This window comes from Perognathus longimembris, chromosome 1 (genome assembly GCF_023159225.1).
Source record: "Perognathus longimembris pacificus isolate PPM17 chromosome 1, ASM2315922v1, whole genome shotgun sequence".
Taxonomy (NCBI): Eukaryota; Metazoa; Chordata; class Mammalia; order Rodentia; family Heteromyidae; genus Perognathus; species Perognathus longimembris.
The window spans coordinates 162,561,592-162,579,909 of record NC_063161.1 but is presented as its reverse complement, the minus strand read 5'-3'; the positions used below and the strand labels follow the sequence as shown (position 1 = coordinate 162,579,909).

Genomic DNA, 18,318 nt, shown 5'->3' with positions numbered 1-18,318 from the left:
TGTTTTTATTTTCATTGGATTGTAAAAACTTCCTGATTTCTTCCTTTATTTCTTCAGTGGCTCACCTGTTATTCATGGTTGTGTTGTTCAGTCTGCATGTGTTTGAATGTTTTCTGTAGTATCTTTTGCTGTTGAGATCTAGTTTAATTGCACTGTGATCAGATAGGATACAGGGAGTTATGTCAGTTCTTTTGTACTTGCTCAGACTTGTTGACTGTCCGTGGATGTGATCTATTTTGGAGAAGGTTCCATGGGCTGCTGAGGAGAATGTGAATTGTGTGGTTGTTGAGTGGATTACTCTGTAGATGTCTATTAAGTCTATTTGGATTTATGGTGTCATACAACTCAGAGGCTTCTTTGCTGATCCTTTATTTGGTTGACCTGTCCTTCAGTGAGAGTGGGATGTTAAAGTGTCCTATTATTGTTGTGTTGGGATCTATCAGTCTTTGTAAGCCTGTTTGCTTAATGTATTTAGGTGCTTTATTGTTTGGTACATATATATTGACCACTGTAATTTCCTCTTTGTGGATCATTCTCTTTCTTAATATGTAGTGACCTTCTTTGTCTCTTCTTACTGCTTTTCACCTCAAGTCTGTTTTATCCAGTAACAATATGATGACTCCTGTCTCCTTGTAGGGTACATTTGCTTGAAAGATCTTTTTCTATCCTTTCACACGGAATTTATGTGTATCTTTGACTGTTGTGAGATTTGTTTCTGGGTGACACCAATAGTTAGATCTTGTTTTTTGATCCTGTCTGTTGCTCTGCATCTTTTGGGAAATTAAGTTCATTGATATTTAACATTATTTTGGAGAAATATGTCTTAAATCACTTTATTTTTATGTAAAAGCATTTAAACTAAGTCATAACCATTTTTATCAAATTAAAAATTATTTTTTACCTGGGTGCCGGTGGCTCATGCCTGTGATCCTAGCTACTCAGGAGGCTGAGATCTGAGAATTACAGTTCAAAGCCAGCCCAGGCAGGAAAGTCTGTGAGACTCTTGTCTCCAATTAACCAACAAAAAGCTAGAAGTGGAGCTATGAGTCAAATGGTAGAACACTAGCTTTGAGCAACAAAGCTGAGGGAGTGCCTAAGCCCTGAGTACAACCCCAGGTCCAGCACAAAAACAAAAACAAAACATATACCAGGAAGTGGAGACATGTTTTGAGGAGAGGGCAATGGGGGAAGATATATGGAGGGAGGAAGGGTGAGCAAATGCAGTCATTGTATTTAATATACATTATGTAAAATACGAACTGTGTAACTTGTGAGTAGGGATGGGAAGGGGAAAATGGGGGAGAATGAAGGATGGGGAGACATTGATCAAGAAGCATTGTATGGCTGGGGATATAGCCTAGTGGCAAGAATGCCTGCCTCGGATACACGAGGCCCTAGGTTCGATTCCCCAGCACCACATATACGGAAAACGGCCAGAAGCAGCGCTGTGGCTCAAGTGGCAGAGTGCTAGCCTTGAGCGGGAAGAAGCCAGGAACGGTGCTCGGGCCCTGAGTCCAAGGCCCAGGACTGGCCAAAAAAAAAAAAAAAAAAAAAAGAAGCATTGTACTCATAACCTGACCTATGGAATTGTAACTCATTTGTATAACTAATAATAACAATAATAATAATAATAATAATAATAATAATAAAATAGAATAAAATGTGTGGCTTGGGGTTTCTTTTTCTGCCTCAAGGTGGTAACTCGCTTGATTCATCTCTTGGGCGAGCAGATCCTTGGCAGCCTCCAGCAGGGATCTGTTACAGGTGAGTTGGGCCCCTACTGTGCTCCCTGTAGCCTAGGTATGGTGCTTTGACTCTCCTGCTCACTCCAGCAGCTTACTATGGAATGCAGTCCCAAACCAGACCCCTGCCTAGCCCATGTGAAGACCTTTGGAGTGACATGAGATACTGGACTGTCCAACTTTCAGAAAGGCCCCAAAGCTCTTACCCTGGGCAACTTCGAACAGAGTGAGGCACTGGCCCTGAGTAGCACATTTAGCACTTGAGCCATAGCTCTTCTTCTAGCTTTTTGGTAGTTAATTTGAGATAAGAGTCTCATGGGCTTTCCCTGTCCAGGCTGGCTTTGAACCATCATCCTCAGATCTCAGCCTCATGAGTAGCCAGGATTACAGGTGTGTGAGCCACTAGTGCCCAGCTTACATGTTTTTCAACTTGTATTCTTTCCCCTTTTCTAGAATTAAGATATCTGGGGAACTATTCTTTTTTCTTCTTCTTCTTCCCTTTCTTTTCAGTTGTGAAGCTTGAACACTGGGCCTGGGTGCTGCCCTTGACCTCTTTTTCTACCACTTTGAGCCACAGTGCCACTTCTGGTTTTCTGGTGATTAATTGGAGATAAGAGTCTCCTGAATTTTCCTGACTGGGCTGGTTTTGAACCTCAATCCTCAGATCTCAGTCTCCTCAGTAGCTAGGATTACAGGCGTGAAGCTACCAGCGCCCTGCAACTGTTTTTTTTTTTTATATCTTTCTCTCTTTGATGTTCAGATAGAATAGGTTCTTTGATAAGTCTTCATATCATTTCCTCTGTTACCCTGATTCTGGTATTAGGCCTATACAGATAATTTTTTTTGTTTCTTAGTTTGTGTTGGAGACAAAGTCTCACTGTGTAGTTAGTCCAAACTGGCCTGAAATTCATTTGTGGTATAGGCTGGCCTCACACTTGCCTCCTTCTGCCTCAGACTACTGAGTGCTGGGATTTGCAGGTGTGTGACACTTTATCCAGGCCCTGCAAAGTTTTTTATTTCAGTTGTTGTATTTCGGAAGACTTTGTGTTGCTGTATTTGTTTCTGGAGTGTCAATTGTTGCTGTTTATAATAGCAGCTACTTTTTCTTTTTTTTGATTATTTTTTTGTTTTTGTTTTTTCAACCAATTCTAACATCTATGACATGTCATTTTGTCTGTTGACTTTCCTTATTTCTGGCTTTTAGTACACCTGGCAATTTGGATCCTATCTTGATATTTTGGGCTATGTTCCCGTTTCCATCTCTTTTAGCAGGCTGCCATTGTGCTCATACTTTTGGCTCACGTCCTAGTCCACTCAGCTGTCAAAGCCATGTGCTTCCCAGCGCCATCCTGAGATCTGCTTGATGTTCTGTACCATCTCCAGTTCTCAGAGCCATCGTAGGGATTCTGGATAGTCCCTACTGAGGCCAGGTTAGCACAAGCAGATCTGGAGAATTGCTTTCTCTACCTTTTACCTTAGGGCCGGGTATAGATAGATGAAGAGGTTGGTAGGAGCTAGATGTTTGCTGGTGCTTGCTTATAGCTGGTCAGTCTCCCTGGAGAAAGATCCCATAAGAAGGGGTCTTGTTTCTTTTTTTTTTTATTTTCTTTCTGCAAATACCCTTAAATCCATTAACAGTCTTATTAAATAATCAGTTTAAGTCTTCTGTTTATTTTTTATTTATTTATTTATTTATTTTGCCAGTCCTGGGCCTTGGACTCAGGGCCTGAGCACTGTCCCTGGCTTCTTTTTGCTCAAGGCTAGCACTCTGCCACTTGAGCCACAGCGCCACTTCTGGCCGTTTTCTATATATGTGGTGCTGAGGAATCGAACCCAGGGCTTCATGTATACGAGGCGAACACATCCCCAGCCCTCTTGTTTCTTTTTTTAAAGCAGAGTGGGTCTGACCTTGAGCCTGCAGGCCCCCGAGCCTGGTGCTTCCCTTCACTTGCTGAAACCTGGCCACATCCAGCATCTCCCTATAGCTTGTAGCAGCTAGGTAAAATGTTCTTTCTCCACCCCCCACCCCCCACCCCTTTTTTTTTTTTTCCAATCCTGGGGTTTCAACTTAGGACCTGAGCACTGTCTCTGGCTTTTCTTTTTGCTGAAGGCTAGCACTCTACCGTTTGAGCCACAGTGCCACTTCCAGCTTTTTCTGTGTATGTGGTACTGAGAATCAAGCCCAGGGCTTCATGCATGCTAGGCAAGCACTCTACCACTAGGCCACATTTCCAGCCCTGATTACATTTGTTTTTAATGCAGTGTTACCCCATCCTTCATTTTCTCCCCCTTCTCTACCTTTCTTTGGGTAAGAACCAGAACTTTCACAAGTCCCCTCCTGAGAGACTAAGAAAGAACTATGTAAACTAAGCAGTAAAGCCTCCTTCCCTAAATGGAGGGTTCTAACATCTGAGATTACTGAGAAAGATGAGAGGTAGGGGATTTCCCAAGGAGGATCTGTCGCATGAAGAGCAAGAGTATATTGGCGTGGGACGGAGAAAGAAGAAAAAGGAGGAGGAAGAGGAAGGGACCAAGGAGGGAGGGAGGGAAAGATTCAGGTCTACTATTGGGTCTGGGGAGGTGATTCTCAACCTTTTCTGCTTTGGCCTGCCTTCCTTCCTTCCTTCCTTCCTTCCTTCCTTCCTTCCTTCCTTCCTTCCTTCCTTCCTCCCTCCCTCCCTCTCTCACTCCCTCCCTCCCTCCCTTCCTTTCTTCCTTTCTTGCTCACCTGCATCCTTTTTGTAGGAAAAATACTGGGATTGGAACTCAGAAAGTTGTTTTTTTTAATATAATACCAGGATTTGAACTATGGGACTTGTACTTTTTAGAAAAGTGAAAGTTCTATCTCTTGAGCCATGCCTCCAGCCCTTTTTGTCTTGTGTTTATGCCTGCGCCAGACTGGACTGTGATCTTCCGATTTATACTCCTAGGTAGCTCACATGACAACTTTGTACCACCACACCCAGCTTTTTATTACTTGAGATGGAGCCTTGCTAACTTTCTTCCCTGGCTGGCCTGGAACTTCAGTCCTTCTGATCACTGCCTCTCCCCCCCACCCCCCGGTCCTGGGGACTGAACTCAGGACCTGGGTGCTATCCTTGAACCTGAGCCTCTTTGTACCCAAGGCTAGTGCTGTACCACTTTAGCCACAGTGCCAGTGCCAGCTTTTTGAGTAGTTTATGGTATATAAGAGTCTCATGGGGACTATTCTGCCTGAGCTGGCTTCAAGCTGCAATCCTCAGATCTCAGCCTCCTGAGTGTAACTAGGATTACAAGTGTGAGCCACTGATGCCCTGCTGATCGCTGCCTTTTGAGTAGCTAGGAATGTAAGTGTGAGCCACCATACCTAGCCATGAAGTTTTTCTTGTCAGTGTATAAAGATGTGTTTTATTCCTTTCTGATAGATATGTGGTTATTTGTTTAGTTGTTTTCCCCATTTTTTAGACATCTAAAATTACAATGCTGCAGTGTGCCCTATGTCTGCTAGCAATGGTCTACAGCCTGGTCAAGTTCAAGGATGTGGGAGACACAGTCCAGAGGGCAGCCTGGTGTGTGTCAGGGTAGAAGTACTACCACGGGCTACAATCTGGCTTTGTTCTTGTCTGGAGTTCTGATCAAGGTGTTGATCCAAAGGCATAGAGCAAAGTGGCAAAGCCTATTCCATGCTCTCTTATCTAGAAGAATATTTTCTAAATTTCCAAATTCCACTGTTATCTGAGTCTTCAAGCTCCCTAGGACCAAAACTAGTTTACTCCTGGGGCCAGTGTTGGTCGCATGCAGACCTGGTGTGGAATCTGGGAGATCATTATCCATCAGGAAAAGGCCAGGATTGTCCAGCAGGAAGAGGGCAGGGCATTACTGGCCATTGTGAGACTGTTGGTACCATATATCATCTGGAAAAACACTGAGGCTGTCCTGGCATTAGCCTTTCAGACTGATGCTTGGCCTTGTACTCTGCAGGTCACCAGCTTGGGCTCCGCACAGTGGGCAGCAAGTGGGACTCAGGAAACCCAGCCAGCAACCTGTCCACAGTGGCAGTGATGCCCGTGTCTGAGGATGTGCCCCTCACTGCCTTTGCCTTGGAGCTCCAGCATGCCCTAAGTGCCATTGGTAAGCCTACATCATCTCGTGCCCTGTAACGCAGAGCCCTTGAGTGTTGAAGAAGAGAGTGGAGAAGAGTGTTGAAGAGTGAGAGCTCTCCTCCTTACTGGGACAGACCTGCACGGGAGGAGGGCTCTGCTCTAAGAAGGTTATAAGGTCTGCTTAGGCACTTTGGTATGGGAGCTTTTGTGCCAGCTGCCCCAGGTGCCCCACTAGGGTGGGAGTGTGCTCTGGAGCTTCTGGTAGGTTCCTCAGCCCAGACCCTCTCTCTAGAACACCATCCCTGTCCCTCAGCACAGAAGTAATAGACCCTGTCTGGGTTTTAAGGCTTCTGGGGACACATGCCTCTATTCTGGGGGGTATTTCAGGAGTGTTCAGAGGGCTGGTTGGCGTCCTGGAGGAAGGTCCTATTTGGGGTCGATGGCTTGTATAGGAGAAGGTGAGGATGAGTCCCCTCCCGGTACAGGCACAGGGAGCCCCTAAGTCCTGTGTGGAACCAAGGACTGTCTGTCCAGCAGGAAGAAGCACATTTCTGACAGCTGTTAAAATTTGAACTTTAAGAACAAAAAATACAACCTGAGAACTCTTGGGAATTCCCAGGTCTATGTGGCATTTTGTAATATCCTTAACGCTTTATTTACAAGTTTTTATGTAATTGTGAGTGACTACAATGATACATAGTAAGCCAGTTTTTTTTTTTATTATCAAACTGAATTACAGAGAGGTTACAGTTTCATACATTAGGCATTGGATACATTTCTTGTACTGTTTGTTACCTCGTCCTTCATTCCCCCCTCCCCCTTTCCCTTCCCACATGAGTTGTTCAGTTCATTTACACCAAACAGTGTTTTTTTTGTTGTTGTTGTTTTGTTTTGTTTTTGGCCAGTCCTGGGCCTTGGACTCAAGGCCTGAGCACTGTCCCTGGCTTCCTTTTGCTGAAGGCTAGCACTCTGCCACTTGAGCCACAGCACCACTTCTGGCCGTTTTCTGTATATGTGGTGCTGGGGAATTGAACCCAGGGCCTCATGTATACGAGGCAAGCTCTCTTGCCACTAGGCCATATCCCCAGCCCTACACCAAACAGTTTTGCAAGTATTGCTTTTGTAGTTGTTTGTCTTTTTTTACCCTGTGTCTCTCGATTTTGGTATTTGCTTACAATTTCCTAGTTCTAATATCAGTATACCCGGTTTCCAATATACTCAGATAAGATACAGAGAAAGTGTAGGTACAACCACAGGAAGGTGATACAAGAAGATCATCAATAATAGAGGCTACAGTTACATATGGCACATTGAAAGTAGTTACAACTGTGATATAACAATCGTTTCCATAACATGTAGTTCCTTTCACTTAGCATTATCTTATGTGTTCGTAAGGGTATAACTATTGGGCTCCTGTGATCCTCTAGTAAGCCAATTTTTTTTAATTTAAATTTATTTATTAATTAAACAAAATTTTTTGATAAGGTATTGTGCAAAAAGGGTACAGTTACATAGTAGGGCAGTGTGTACATTTCTTGTGATATCTTACACCCTGTTTTTCTTTCCCTTCCCTAGGTCAGGCAGACATATATACAATACCCAATGTACCAAGAACATATATAGTAACCACGTGGCCTACGCCAAAGAAAATTCACCTAGGACTTTAAATGTAATGTCGACATTAGACAATATGTCGACAGTAGTCTAGTAAGCCAATTTTTTGTGATAGGTTTATACTTAAAATTTTAGAGTGGTCAGTATAAAACGATGTGAAAATGAATGTAATGAGTGTTGTATATGAAACAATATATTGTGACTGGAGTGTATATTTTAACACCATGAGAAAATGCTCTCTACGTGACACAAACAATTATAGAAAACCTTAAACACATGCCAAAGAAAATCTATAAAATTGGATGATAAAGTTGGGTGCTGTAGCCTTTACTCACAAGTAAGATCTACAATTTGAGGCCAGCCTAGGCAAAGCAGTTTACAAGACCCTATCTCAACCAATAAAAAGATGAGCATGGTGGCATGAATCTGTCCTCCAAGCTATGTGGGAAGTGTAAAAAGGAGAACCATGGTCTGGGCCAGGCTGGGAAGAAGTGATTAGATTTCTCTGATTGGGATTTGAAAAGTAAGTGAAAGCAAAAAGGGCTAGGGCTGTCTCTCTGACCTTGGCTTACCTCGCTCAACATGATTTGTTCTAGTTCTATCCATTTCCCTGCGAATGCCATTATTTTATCCTTTCTAATGGCTGTGTAAAATTCTATTGTATATAGGTACCACAGTTTTTTTTAATCCATTCCTCTGTAGCAGGACATCTGGGTTGTTTACCTATCTTGGCTATTGTGAACAGTCCAGCAATGAACATGAAAGTGCAGGTGTCCTTGTCGTTTATTTATTTTTGTTGGTTGTATGGCTTGAACTCAGAGCCCAGGCTCTGTCCCTGAGCTCTTTTGCCCAAGGCTAGCACTCTGTCACTTTGAGCCACAAGTGGCTCCACTTCTGGTGTTTGAGTGGCTAATTGGAGATGAGTCTTATAGGGACTTTTCTCCCTGGGCTAGCTTTGAACTGTGATCCTCAAATCTCAGCCTCCTGAGTAGCTAGGATTACAGGCATGAGCCATTGGTGTCTGGCATAAAGTTAATTTTGTATGTGTGTGTTTTTGCTGGTCCTGGGGCTGGAACCAGGGCTGGGTGCTGTCCCTGAGCTTCTTTGGCTCAAGGCTAGTGCTCTACCACTTGAGACACAGCACCATTTCTAGGACACATTTTATTTAACATCATGTATTTCCATCATTTTTCAGCAATAACAATGTTACTAATGTTACTACAATATTACTAGTTGTACTATTGGCACAACTTACAATAAATTTATATTTAATTAACCTTTTTATTTATTTTTGTCAGTTGTGGGTCTTTATCTTATTTAATTAATACTTATTTATTAAGTATTTTACATTTATCATTCTGAGTTGTTAGGTTGTGGTTTAAAAAAACACCAAACCAACATCCCAGTAAACAGTGAGTGAGCAAGACTTTAAATGGAGAACAGTGTCTCACTGTTCCTCCTCCACAGTCATCCATTCCTGCCATCCAGCCCTTGGCTTCACAGCCCAGGCCTCCGCTGCCCTTGCTGCCAGCCTGCTCACACACAGGTTCTACACTCACCCGCCTACAACAGACGGCCTGTCTGTACACTCCTTTATTTATTTTTGTTTTAAAAAGAAATCTTAAAACATGAAGTATTAATTGCCTTGACTACCAGTCTTTTTTTTTTTTTTTTCCAGTACTGGGATTTGAACTTAAGGCCTTGGGTTTGCTAGGCTAGTGCTTTACAGTTGAGCCTGTTAAGTCCTGTTTGTTGCTGTGTCTGTTTGTTTTACCCCCAAGATAGGGTATCATGAACTTTTATGTTCAAACTGTTATCCTTCTGCACTCAGCTTCCCAAATAGCGAGGATTATAGCATGAATCACTGACACGCAGCTGATAGTCTTGTTCTTTGTTTCACAGCCAGTATTGAAGATATGTGTAGAAAATCCCATTCATTCCAGTGATGTTATTTGGATTGTTTAGGATATTTTCAAAAGCAGCTTCTGGTTGCTCTGTAGAGACATGTTGCTTTATATACATGTGTTTTCTTTAATATTTTTAAGCAATTACAAACTCCTAGGAAATTGCAAAAAGGTAAGTAAAAAAAAAAAAAAAAAGACTCCATGTCCTCTTTGCTAGGTTTTTCTTTCTTTTTTTTTTTTTTTTTTTTTTTTTTTGCCAGTCCTGGGGCTTGAACTCAGGGCCTAAGCATTGTCCCTGGCTTCTTATTGCTCAAGGCTAGCACTCTACCACTTGAGCCATAGCACCACTTCCAGCTTTTTCTGTTTTTATGTGGTACTGAGGAATCGAACCCAGGGCTTCATTTATGCTAGGCAAGCACTCTACCACTAGGCCACATTCCCAGCCCTTCCTTAGGTTTTTGTCAGTGGTAACACCATACCTGATATTAAGGCCAGGAATTTAGCCAGTGCTTAGGAATTTTCATTGCTCTGAAATACTGAAGACTCTGATAAATATAATAAGAATATGTTCAGTCTTACAGGAAATTGCCAGGCTGTCTTCATAGAACATCACACTAGCAGTGTATGAAGAACCCAGTTTCTTCACATCCTTTCCAACATTTTGTGTTGATTTTTTTTCAAATTTTTATTATCAAACTGATATACAGAGAGGTTACAGTTTCATACGTTAGGCATTGGATACATTTCTTGTACTGAGGTGCCAGACTTTGAAGTCAGGCCCCACCACGTGAACCCCATTTTAGAATCGAACCCTGAGCCAATCAGATTTGTACCTGTGTTCTAATCTTGCTTGCACAGCTGATTGTTGTAACATTGTTCTTTGCCTTTATAAGCCCTGTGTAATCACAGCTCGGGGCTCCCTCCTAACCTCCGCTGTGTTGGTGGGTAGGACGAGACCCGAGTTGGCAGCTCGTTAAATAAAGCCTTGCCTTGCTTTTGCATTTCGGAGTGTCTGAATCTCGGTGGTCTTCTTGGGGGTGGTCTTACAACTTGGCACAACATTTGGGGGCTCGTCCGGGATAGCCCCAGAGACCCCGAGATCCCAGAATCCGAAGGTAAGAAAACAGCGCTGTTCATTTGTCTTGTCCTGTAATTTGTCTGTTTGTCTGTTTTGCTTTTGCTTATACTTGTAGGGCGCGAGTCAGTTTGGTTTTTGGCCAGAACTGACCAGGAGGGCCTCCTAAACGAGACTCAAACCTCCCACCTTGTACTCGGGTCCACTCCTTCTGCACCCTTGCAGGAGGTTGTGGGCCAACTCGGGTCCATTCCTTCTGCACCCTTGTAGGAGGTTGTGGGCCAGCTTGGGAGATCTCCAACTCGTAGCTTTTCTTAGGCCTGTGTGTTTTCCTCCTTTTGTATTAATTGTTTGTTTTTTGTAGCCTTTTGGACTGAACATCTGATCAGAGTTATGGATAACGTTCTATCTTGAGGACCTCCATCTAGCCCCCTAGACTTGATCCTAGCTCACTGGAGGGAGGTTAAGGAGATAGCTCATTTTTGTGTGTTTCTTTCTTGCACTGTGCCTGACTGACAAATGGATGATGGGGAATGTTCCTTCCACTCCCCTGGACTTGACTTTAGCTCACTGGAAAGATGTACAGGTGACAGCCCACAATCAGTCAATCAGTGAGAATGTCTGCAAAAAAGAACTCTAGGGGGACCCCCACCCAGCCTTCTTTTTTTTTTTTTTTTTTTTTGGCCAGTCCTGGGCCTTGGACTCAGGGCCTGAGCACTGTCCCTGGCTTCCTTTTGCTCAAGGTTAGCACTCTGCCTCTTGAGCCACAGCGCCACTTCGGGCCGTTTTCTGTATATGTGGTGCTGGGGAATCGAACCCAGGGCCTCATGTATACGAGGCAAGCTCTCTTGCCACTTGGCCATTTCCCCAGCCCCCCACCCAGCCTTCTTAAGCAGAAAATTGTTTGGTGCGCTAAAATGTTTTACTAAGACTAAAAATGTTTTACTAAAACTATCAAGCCCTGGAAAATGAGGCTGGAGAATGCTAAAATCATTTGTTAAAGGTTTTTGTCTTAAAATGTACGGCCGATGCTTATTCAGCGCGCTTTAAGATCTTTTGAAAATGTATGTGTGTGTGCATGTGTGAGTGTGAACATGTTCAAGACTGCAGTATGGTGCAAAACTAAGTTTAAATTCAAAGGTCTTCATGCCATGCAGTAACTGGGACTGAAGAAGAAAAAAAAAAGAGGCTCTTTTGAAACAAGCAGCCTGTAAGCAAAGGGCGGCACCTGGTTTCAGAATGCCTGTGAGCTTCAGTTTTTCCGATGCAGATAAAAGCTAAAGTGTTGTGTTAGTGTTAGAAAGGCTTTGGAAATCAAGAATACATTTCTAGATAAGAAATTTGGAAGTAAAATTGTCCTAAATAATTATTGCAAAGTGAGAAAAGGAGAATTATGGCTACCAAAATGTTTAATTGCCATTCCAGCTTTTTTGTAGGTTTTTTGTAACCGTTTCCAGCAGGCCCACAGAGAAGCACAGGTGATTCCTACAAGTTTGTCGAGATCTAATACTGACCCTTAATAAGTTCCAGGTAAGAGAGCATGCTTAAAAACTACTTCTGTGTGGACCACCTTGTTGCTTATAATTGGAGTAAAGTGGCCCCTTATAAGACTCATTGATCTGAATCTGCGGTTAAAAGCCAGCCCGGGCAAAGAAAGGTCCCTGGGAGAGACTTGTCTCTAATCAGCCAGCAGAGTGCTGGGAACGGAGTGGTGTGGAGCTCAAAAGTGGTACGGTGCTAGTCTTGAGCTGGAGAGCTGAGGGACAGCACTCAGGCCCTGAGTCCAAGTCGAAAGTCACTCCTCCTGGGACAAAAGTGATGGAGCATCCAGAGGCAGTAAGCCACTGCTTGGATGGCAGAGATGGTGTCAGATCCTAGAGTCACTACTGTTGGCCTTTCAAAAGTTAAAGCCGGGAAGTCCTAGAAGAATAGTTCATAAGCATGCCTTTCCAATGCCCATGTCTGTCTACTGGGCAGGAATTTACCAGTCATCTGTGATAGTGGTTAGTCCAAAGTGAGGTGAATCCTGCAGTCCCTTGGTAAAGTAGACTAAGGTTATAGGTTCCTGGCTAGGTAAGGTCAACGCCCCTGAGTCAGCCTGAAGAAATTACAGAAGATGGATGATCTTCACCCATCAGCCCCCCTTTAAAACCGAGGGACCAGAGTTACTTTTGGCCCTACTGGCCCATGCCTTACCTCTATATCATCCCCTAGACATGCAAGCCATTGAAATGGACAGAATGGAGCCATGATTGGCTCCCAAGGTACCAAAAAGAAAAAGGGGGAAATGAGGTGCCAGACTTTGAAGTCAGGCCCCACCATGTGAACCCCATTTTAGAATCGAACCCTGAGCCAATCAGATATGTACCTGTGTTCTAATCTTGCTTGCATAGCTGATTGTTGTAACCTTGTTCTTTGCCTTTATAAGCCCTGTGTAATCACAGCTCGGGGCTCCCTCCTAACCTCCGCTGTGTCGGTGGGTAGGACGAGGCCCGAGTTGGCAGCTCGTTAAATAAAGCCTTGCCTTGCCTTGCTTTTGCATTTCGGAGTGTCTGAATCTCGGTGGTCTTCTTGGGGGTGGTCTTGCAACTTGGCACAACAGTACTGTTTGTTACCTTGTCCCTCATACCAACATTTTGTGTTTGCAAAATATTTTTTTAATTTAAGCTGTCCTAATAAGTGGATAATAATGAACTATACCCTATATTTAACTTGCTTTTCTCTAATGCTTAATATTATGGAACATTTTTCATGTATTTATTTACTGTTGCATATATTCTGTTTGATAAAATTCTTATCTTCTGTTTACTTTCTTGTATGCTGTCCCTGAGTTCTTTTGCTCAAGATTAGCACTCTACCACTTTGATCCACAGCACCACTTCCGGTTTTCTGGTGATTAATTGGAGAGAAGAGTCTCATAGACTTTTCTGCCTGGCTGGCTTTGAATCATGATCTGCAGATGTCAGTCTCCTGAATAGCTAAGATTATAGGTGTGAGCTACCAGCGCCTGGCATTTAAATGGTTTTTTGATGATTGAGGAGAATCACTTGAGGCTAAGAGTTCAAGGCCACCCTGAGCAACACAGAAAGACATGGTCTCAAAAAAAAGTGATCTTGGGCTGGAGATATGGCCTAGTGGCAAGAGAGCTCGTCTCGTATACATGAAGCCCTGGGTTCGATTCCCCAGCACCACATATATAGAAAACGGCCAGAAGTGGCGCTGTGGCTCAAGTGGCAGAGTGCTAGCCTTGAGCAAAAACAAGCCAGGGACAGTGCTCAGGCCCTGAGTCCAAAGCCCAGGACTGGCCAAAAAAAAAGTGATCTTTTATTAGTGCTTAGTTGTTTTCTTTCTTCCTTCTTTCCTTTTTTTTTCCTTTATTGTCAAAGTGAAATATAGAGGGGTTACAGTTTCATACATAAAGCAGTAAGTACATTTCTTATCCAACTTGTAACCTCCTCCCTCATTTTTCCCCTGCCCCGCCACTTCCTTTCTTTTTTTTTTTTTTTTTTTTTTGTGCTAGTCTTTGGATTTAAAGTCAGGGCCTGAGTGCTGTTCTGTAGCTCCTTTTTGCTCAAGTATAGTGCTTTACCACTTGAGCCACACGCCACTTCTAGCTTTTTCTGTTTATGTGATAGTAGGAATCGAATTCAGGGCTTCATGCATGCTAGGCAAGCCCTCTACCGGTAAGCCACATTCCCAGCCTTCCAGATTTTTTATTTTTTTTTGCCAGTCCTGGGCCTTGGACTCAGGGCCCTGTCAGAGCACTGTCCCTGGCTTCTCTTTGCTCAAGGCTAGCACTCTGCCACTTGAGCCACAGCGCCACTTCTGGCCATTTTCTATATATGTGGTGCTGGGGAATCGAACCCAGGGCTACATGTATACGAGTCAAGCACTCTTGCCACTAGGCTATATTCCCAGCCCTCCAGCTTTTTTTTTTTTTTTTTTTTTTTTTGTAGTTTGTTGGAGATAAATGTCTCACAGACATTTCTCATAGACTTTTCTGCCTGGGCTGGCTTTGAACTGTGATCTTAGATCTCAGCCTCTAAAGTAGCTAGGATTACAGGCCTGAGCCATCAGTGCTTGGCTAGTGCTTAGTTCATTACATACTCTTAGAAAAGCTTGTTTGGAATGATGTGACCTTGGACCCTAAGAGGAAAACAGCCTCTGAGGTCACTAAGGTGCTTACTTTTCTGCCATAGCATGCCACATAATGAGAGTGAGAGTAACACCATGTTCTTTCCTCAGATGCTGACACTGGCTCAGATATGTTAACCTGAGAGACACAAATGCAAAGAGATGTGGATGAACTAGAGTGGTAACCAGGCAGCCACTTTGATTTGGGCTTGGGAAGTTAGAGCTTTTGCTGCCTCTGCCACCAGTATGTGCACGCGCGCACACACACACACACACACACACACACACACACACACACACTAACACACAAACACACTGGGATGCGGGGCTCAGAGATGCTGCTCTGGGGCCCTTGTCAGGCAAGAGGGGATGACAGCCTCTGTCGAGTGGCTGCCAGTGCCCTCCAGTGGTGCAGTGCCCTCCAGTGGTGCAGTGCCCTCCAGTGGTGCAGTGCCCTCCAGTGGTGCAGTGCCCTCCAGTGGTGCTGCCCTCAGGACAAGAAGCAAGCCTTCTGGACCCTTGCTAGTGTTTAGAGGTGGCTTTCAGGGCAGACCTGTGTAACTGTGGTTGTATTCTCAGGCCCTGTCTTGCTACTGACCAGTGAGAACATCAAACAGCGCTTTGGCTCTGCTGCTCTGGACAGGTACACTGGCCTCTAGTACTTTGTTTTTCCCCACATAGAAGCAGCCTGGAAAACTTTCACTTCTCTGATTTGGTGTAGGTGTCATTCTAATACACCCTCACTGCCCTTCTGCTGCTCCAGTGTTTACTGTCTGGCTACACCCCATTCTACACACATGCTGGGCACCATCAGAGCTTGCAGGGGACCACCAGTCCCCCCCCCCCTTATTATATGAACAATTCTGCACACCACACTTTCTTGAGTCCCAAGCTCTAGGCTCAGCCACAGCCTCTGCTTTGCTGCCTAGACCTAGGCCCTTGTGCTTCTGTAGGAGGAAGGTTTGAGTAAAGGTGCCACTGTTCTTTGAGGGCCTCTGAGAGCTGCCACAGAAAGTGAAGGGCTGCGTCCATGCTTTTCAGTATCCACGAGTATCGGCTGTCCAGCTGGCTGGGGCAGCAGGAGGACACCCACCGAATTGTGCTCTACCAAGCAGACAGCACACTTACTCCTTGGACCCAGCGTTGCATCCGACAGGCCGACTGCATCCTCATTGTGGGCCTGGGTGAGCAGGAGCCAACCGTGGGGGAGGTGAGAGCCTGAGGTCTCCCTCCTCAGAGTCCTGATTCTTAGTCCTTGGAATGAAACATTTCAAGAACTCAGAGGGGATGTGGTGGCCTGTGGCACACACTGTAGCACACTTTCACAGCTTCTGTTCCTCGCCTCTGGGGCTTTAGCACAAACCCAGCAGGGGCCCTAAAGTACCCCTGGCCCCAGGTGGTTCCCTATAAAGACAGCCTGTCTCACACTTTCACAAGGTTATATAAAGTGCTCCTCATGTGTTTAAGATTTTATAGAAAGAGTGCCTTATTTCATATCATTCTGAATTTTCCTTTTTCCTAAATAGGGTTTTCAGCTTGTTCATCTTTTTTTCTTTTCTTTTTTGGCCAGTCCTGGGGCTTGAACTCAGGGCCTGGGCATGGTCCCTAAGCTTCTTTTGCTCGGCTAGCACTCTACCACTTTGAGCCACAGCGCCATTTCTAGTTTTTAGGTGATTAATTGGAGATAAATGCTTCATGGACTTTTTTTTTTTCCCTGAGCTTCTTTTGCTCAAAGGCTAGCACTCTACCACTTGAGTCACAGCTTTTAGCTTTTCATACTTCTAGTTTGTTTTTTTTTTTTCTGATTATGTGGTTCTGAGGAATTGACCCAGGGCTTCATGCATACTAGACAAGCACTCTACCACATTCCCAGCCCCTTGTCCATCCTTTTTTTTTTTTTTTTTTGCCAGTCCTGGGCCTTGGACTCAGGGCCTGAGCACTGTCCCTGGCTTCTTTTTGCCCAAGGCTAGCACTCTGCCACTTGAGCCACAGCGCTACTTTTGGCTTTTTCTGTGTATGTGGTGCTGAGGAATTGAACCCAGGGCTTCATGTATACGAGGCAAGCTCTCTTGCCACTGGGCCATGTTCCCAGCCCTCCATCCATTTTTATAGGTGGATTTTTATCCATCCATTTTTATGGCTGTTTGGTTTCCCACAGAAGGCATCTTCTCATGTGTTCTCAATCCGTGGGCTGTGAGGTTACTGTATAGTAACAAGACATGTACATGGTGCCTTCAGATACCTAAGAGCCACTGACCCAGTGATGTGCCTCCTGGCTTACCAGACATTGCCAGATTGCTTTTCTGTGAGTTCATTTGTGGTTTTCTCTGTGCATGGCTGCAGGTTCAGCCACAGGGCTCCACTCCATGTCCTTCCCAGTACTGGGCTTTGTCAGCCTGTTTATTTTCTCCAATTGTGTGTGTGGTGTGATGTGTTATTGTTCCTCTGTTCCCCTGTTTTGCCCTCATCTTCAGCTTCTGCCCAGCCTGTCCAATCCTCCTCTCTGATGTATCCTCCTATTCTTCAGGAGACGCTCTCTTGTGAGGGTGACATGGCATGTGCTCGCAGAAAGGGTCCTCACACCCTGCTCCCTTGAGCCTGACTGCCCAGCACACATCAGTCTCTCCAGGAGAGGCCCTATCATAGCCCAGCTCATTGGACCTGCCTACAGGCTTCTGTCCTGTGTGGGGCCAGCAAACAGAACAATCTCCAGTGCAGACCTTGGTGGCAGCCCTGTGCTGGTTCTTGGCTCTGCTGTGTGTGCCCTCAGTCCTCAGGTTAGTTTGAGCTAGCTGACCCTGGGCCCTGCTTCCCTGCAGCTGGAGCGGATGCTGGAGAGCACAGCCATGCGTGCCCAGAAACAACTGGTCCTACTGCACAGGGAAGAGGGACCTGCGCCAGCCCACACTGCAGAGTGGCTCAACATGCGGAGCTGGTGCTCTGGCCACCTGCACCTCCGCTGCCCACGTCGTGTCTTCTCTAGAAGGAGCTTGCCCAAGCTGGTGAGGCCTGGTGGACTTGCTCAGTGGGGCTCTTGGGCCTTGACAACATCCTCCTGTGATCTCTCACTTCATGCTAGCGTATTCAAAATCATCTTCCTCTTTCTCAGTTGCCCAACATGGGAGCTCTGTGAGCTCTGGTTAGGAAACTTACCTATGCTACTTCTGAACTCTCCATGAGCTTGTTTGCTTGACCATGACTTTGGTTTTCTTGGGCCACCAAAGAGTCCTATGTCCTGCAGATGAGGGGAGGTCCATCAGGGTGGAGCCTGGGGACCAGTGAATCCAGAAAGATGGCCTGATGGGTCAGGATACTAACCAGGGGCTAAGCTGAGTTTCACTTTCAGCAGAGCGCTTCAGAATCCCTCCTAGTCAGGTCAGCACTGACATCCCTAACCCAACTCAGCAGAAACTGACAAACCCTTGGTACTTCTTCCTGAGAGTGCCCTTTCCCTCCAGGCCCAGAGGGTAGGTGGGGAGGGGAAACATTGAGGCTGTTCACATGCCTCAACTTATCTTGATGGCTGCATCTAGCCAGGATCTGGTGGGGTAATTCCTGTGGGAACACCTCCAAGGGGCCCACGTAGCCTCTAGCAGCCCAGCAGTCTCCTCCGGGCAGTGAGCCTGGGTTTCTCTGGGCATGTGCTCATGGGCCTGTGTTCTGGAGATTCTAGAGAAGAGAGGACTTTGGTGAGGAGTGGAAGAAGCCACCCAGTCAGTCAGGACAAATAGGGTGTTAGCTAGGATTCTATACAATCTCCTGTCTTT

General features: G+C 45.0%; 1 protein-coding gene across 9 annotated transcripts in view; it reads left to right on the top strand.

The window, feature by feature from the left end:
- Pnpla7 (patatin like phospholipase domain containing 7) overlaps positions 1–18,318 on the top strand; it is an 87,680-nt gene that overhangs the window by 56,078 nt on the left and 13,284 nt on the right. For 8 of the 9 annotated variants that reach the window (XR_007211039.1, XR_007211043.1, XM_048346922.1 and 5 more), the window contains exons 20-24: positions 1,695–1,764; positions 5,703–5,852; positions 15,131–15,194; positions 15,593–15,761; positions 17,371–17,553. Coding sequence is in view for 7 of the 9 variants with exons in the window: in XM_048346922.1 (XP_048202879.1) it covers positions 1,695–1,764; positions 5,703–5,852; positions 15,131–15,194; positions 15,593–15,761; positions 17,371–17,553 (636 nt within the window). In the remaining 2 variants the exon portion in view is untranslated. The remainder of the gene's footprint in view (positions 1–1,694; positions 1,765–5,702; positions 5,853–15,130; positions 15,195–15,592; positions 15,762–17,370; positions 17,554–18,318) is intronic. The other variant, XM_048346930.1, reaches the window with a different exon arrangement.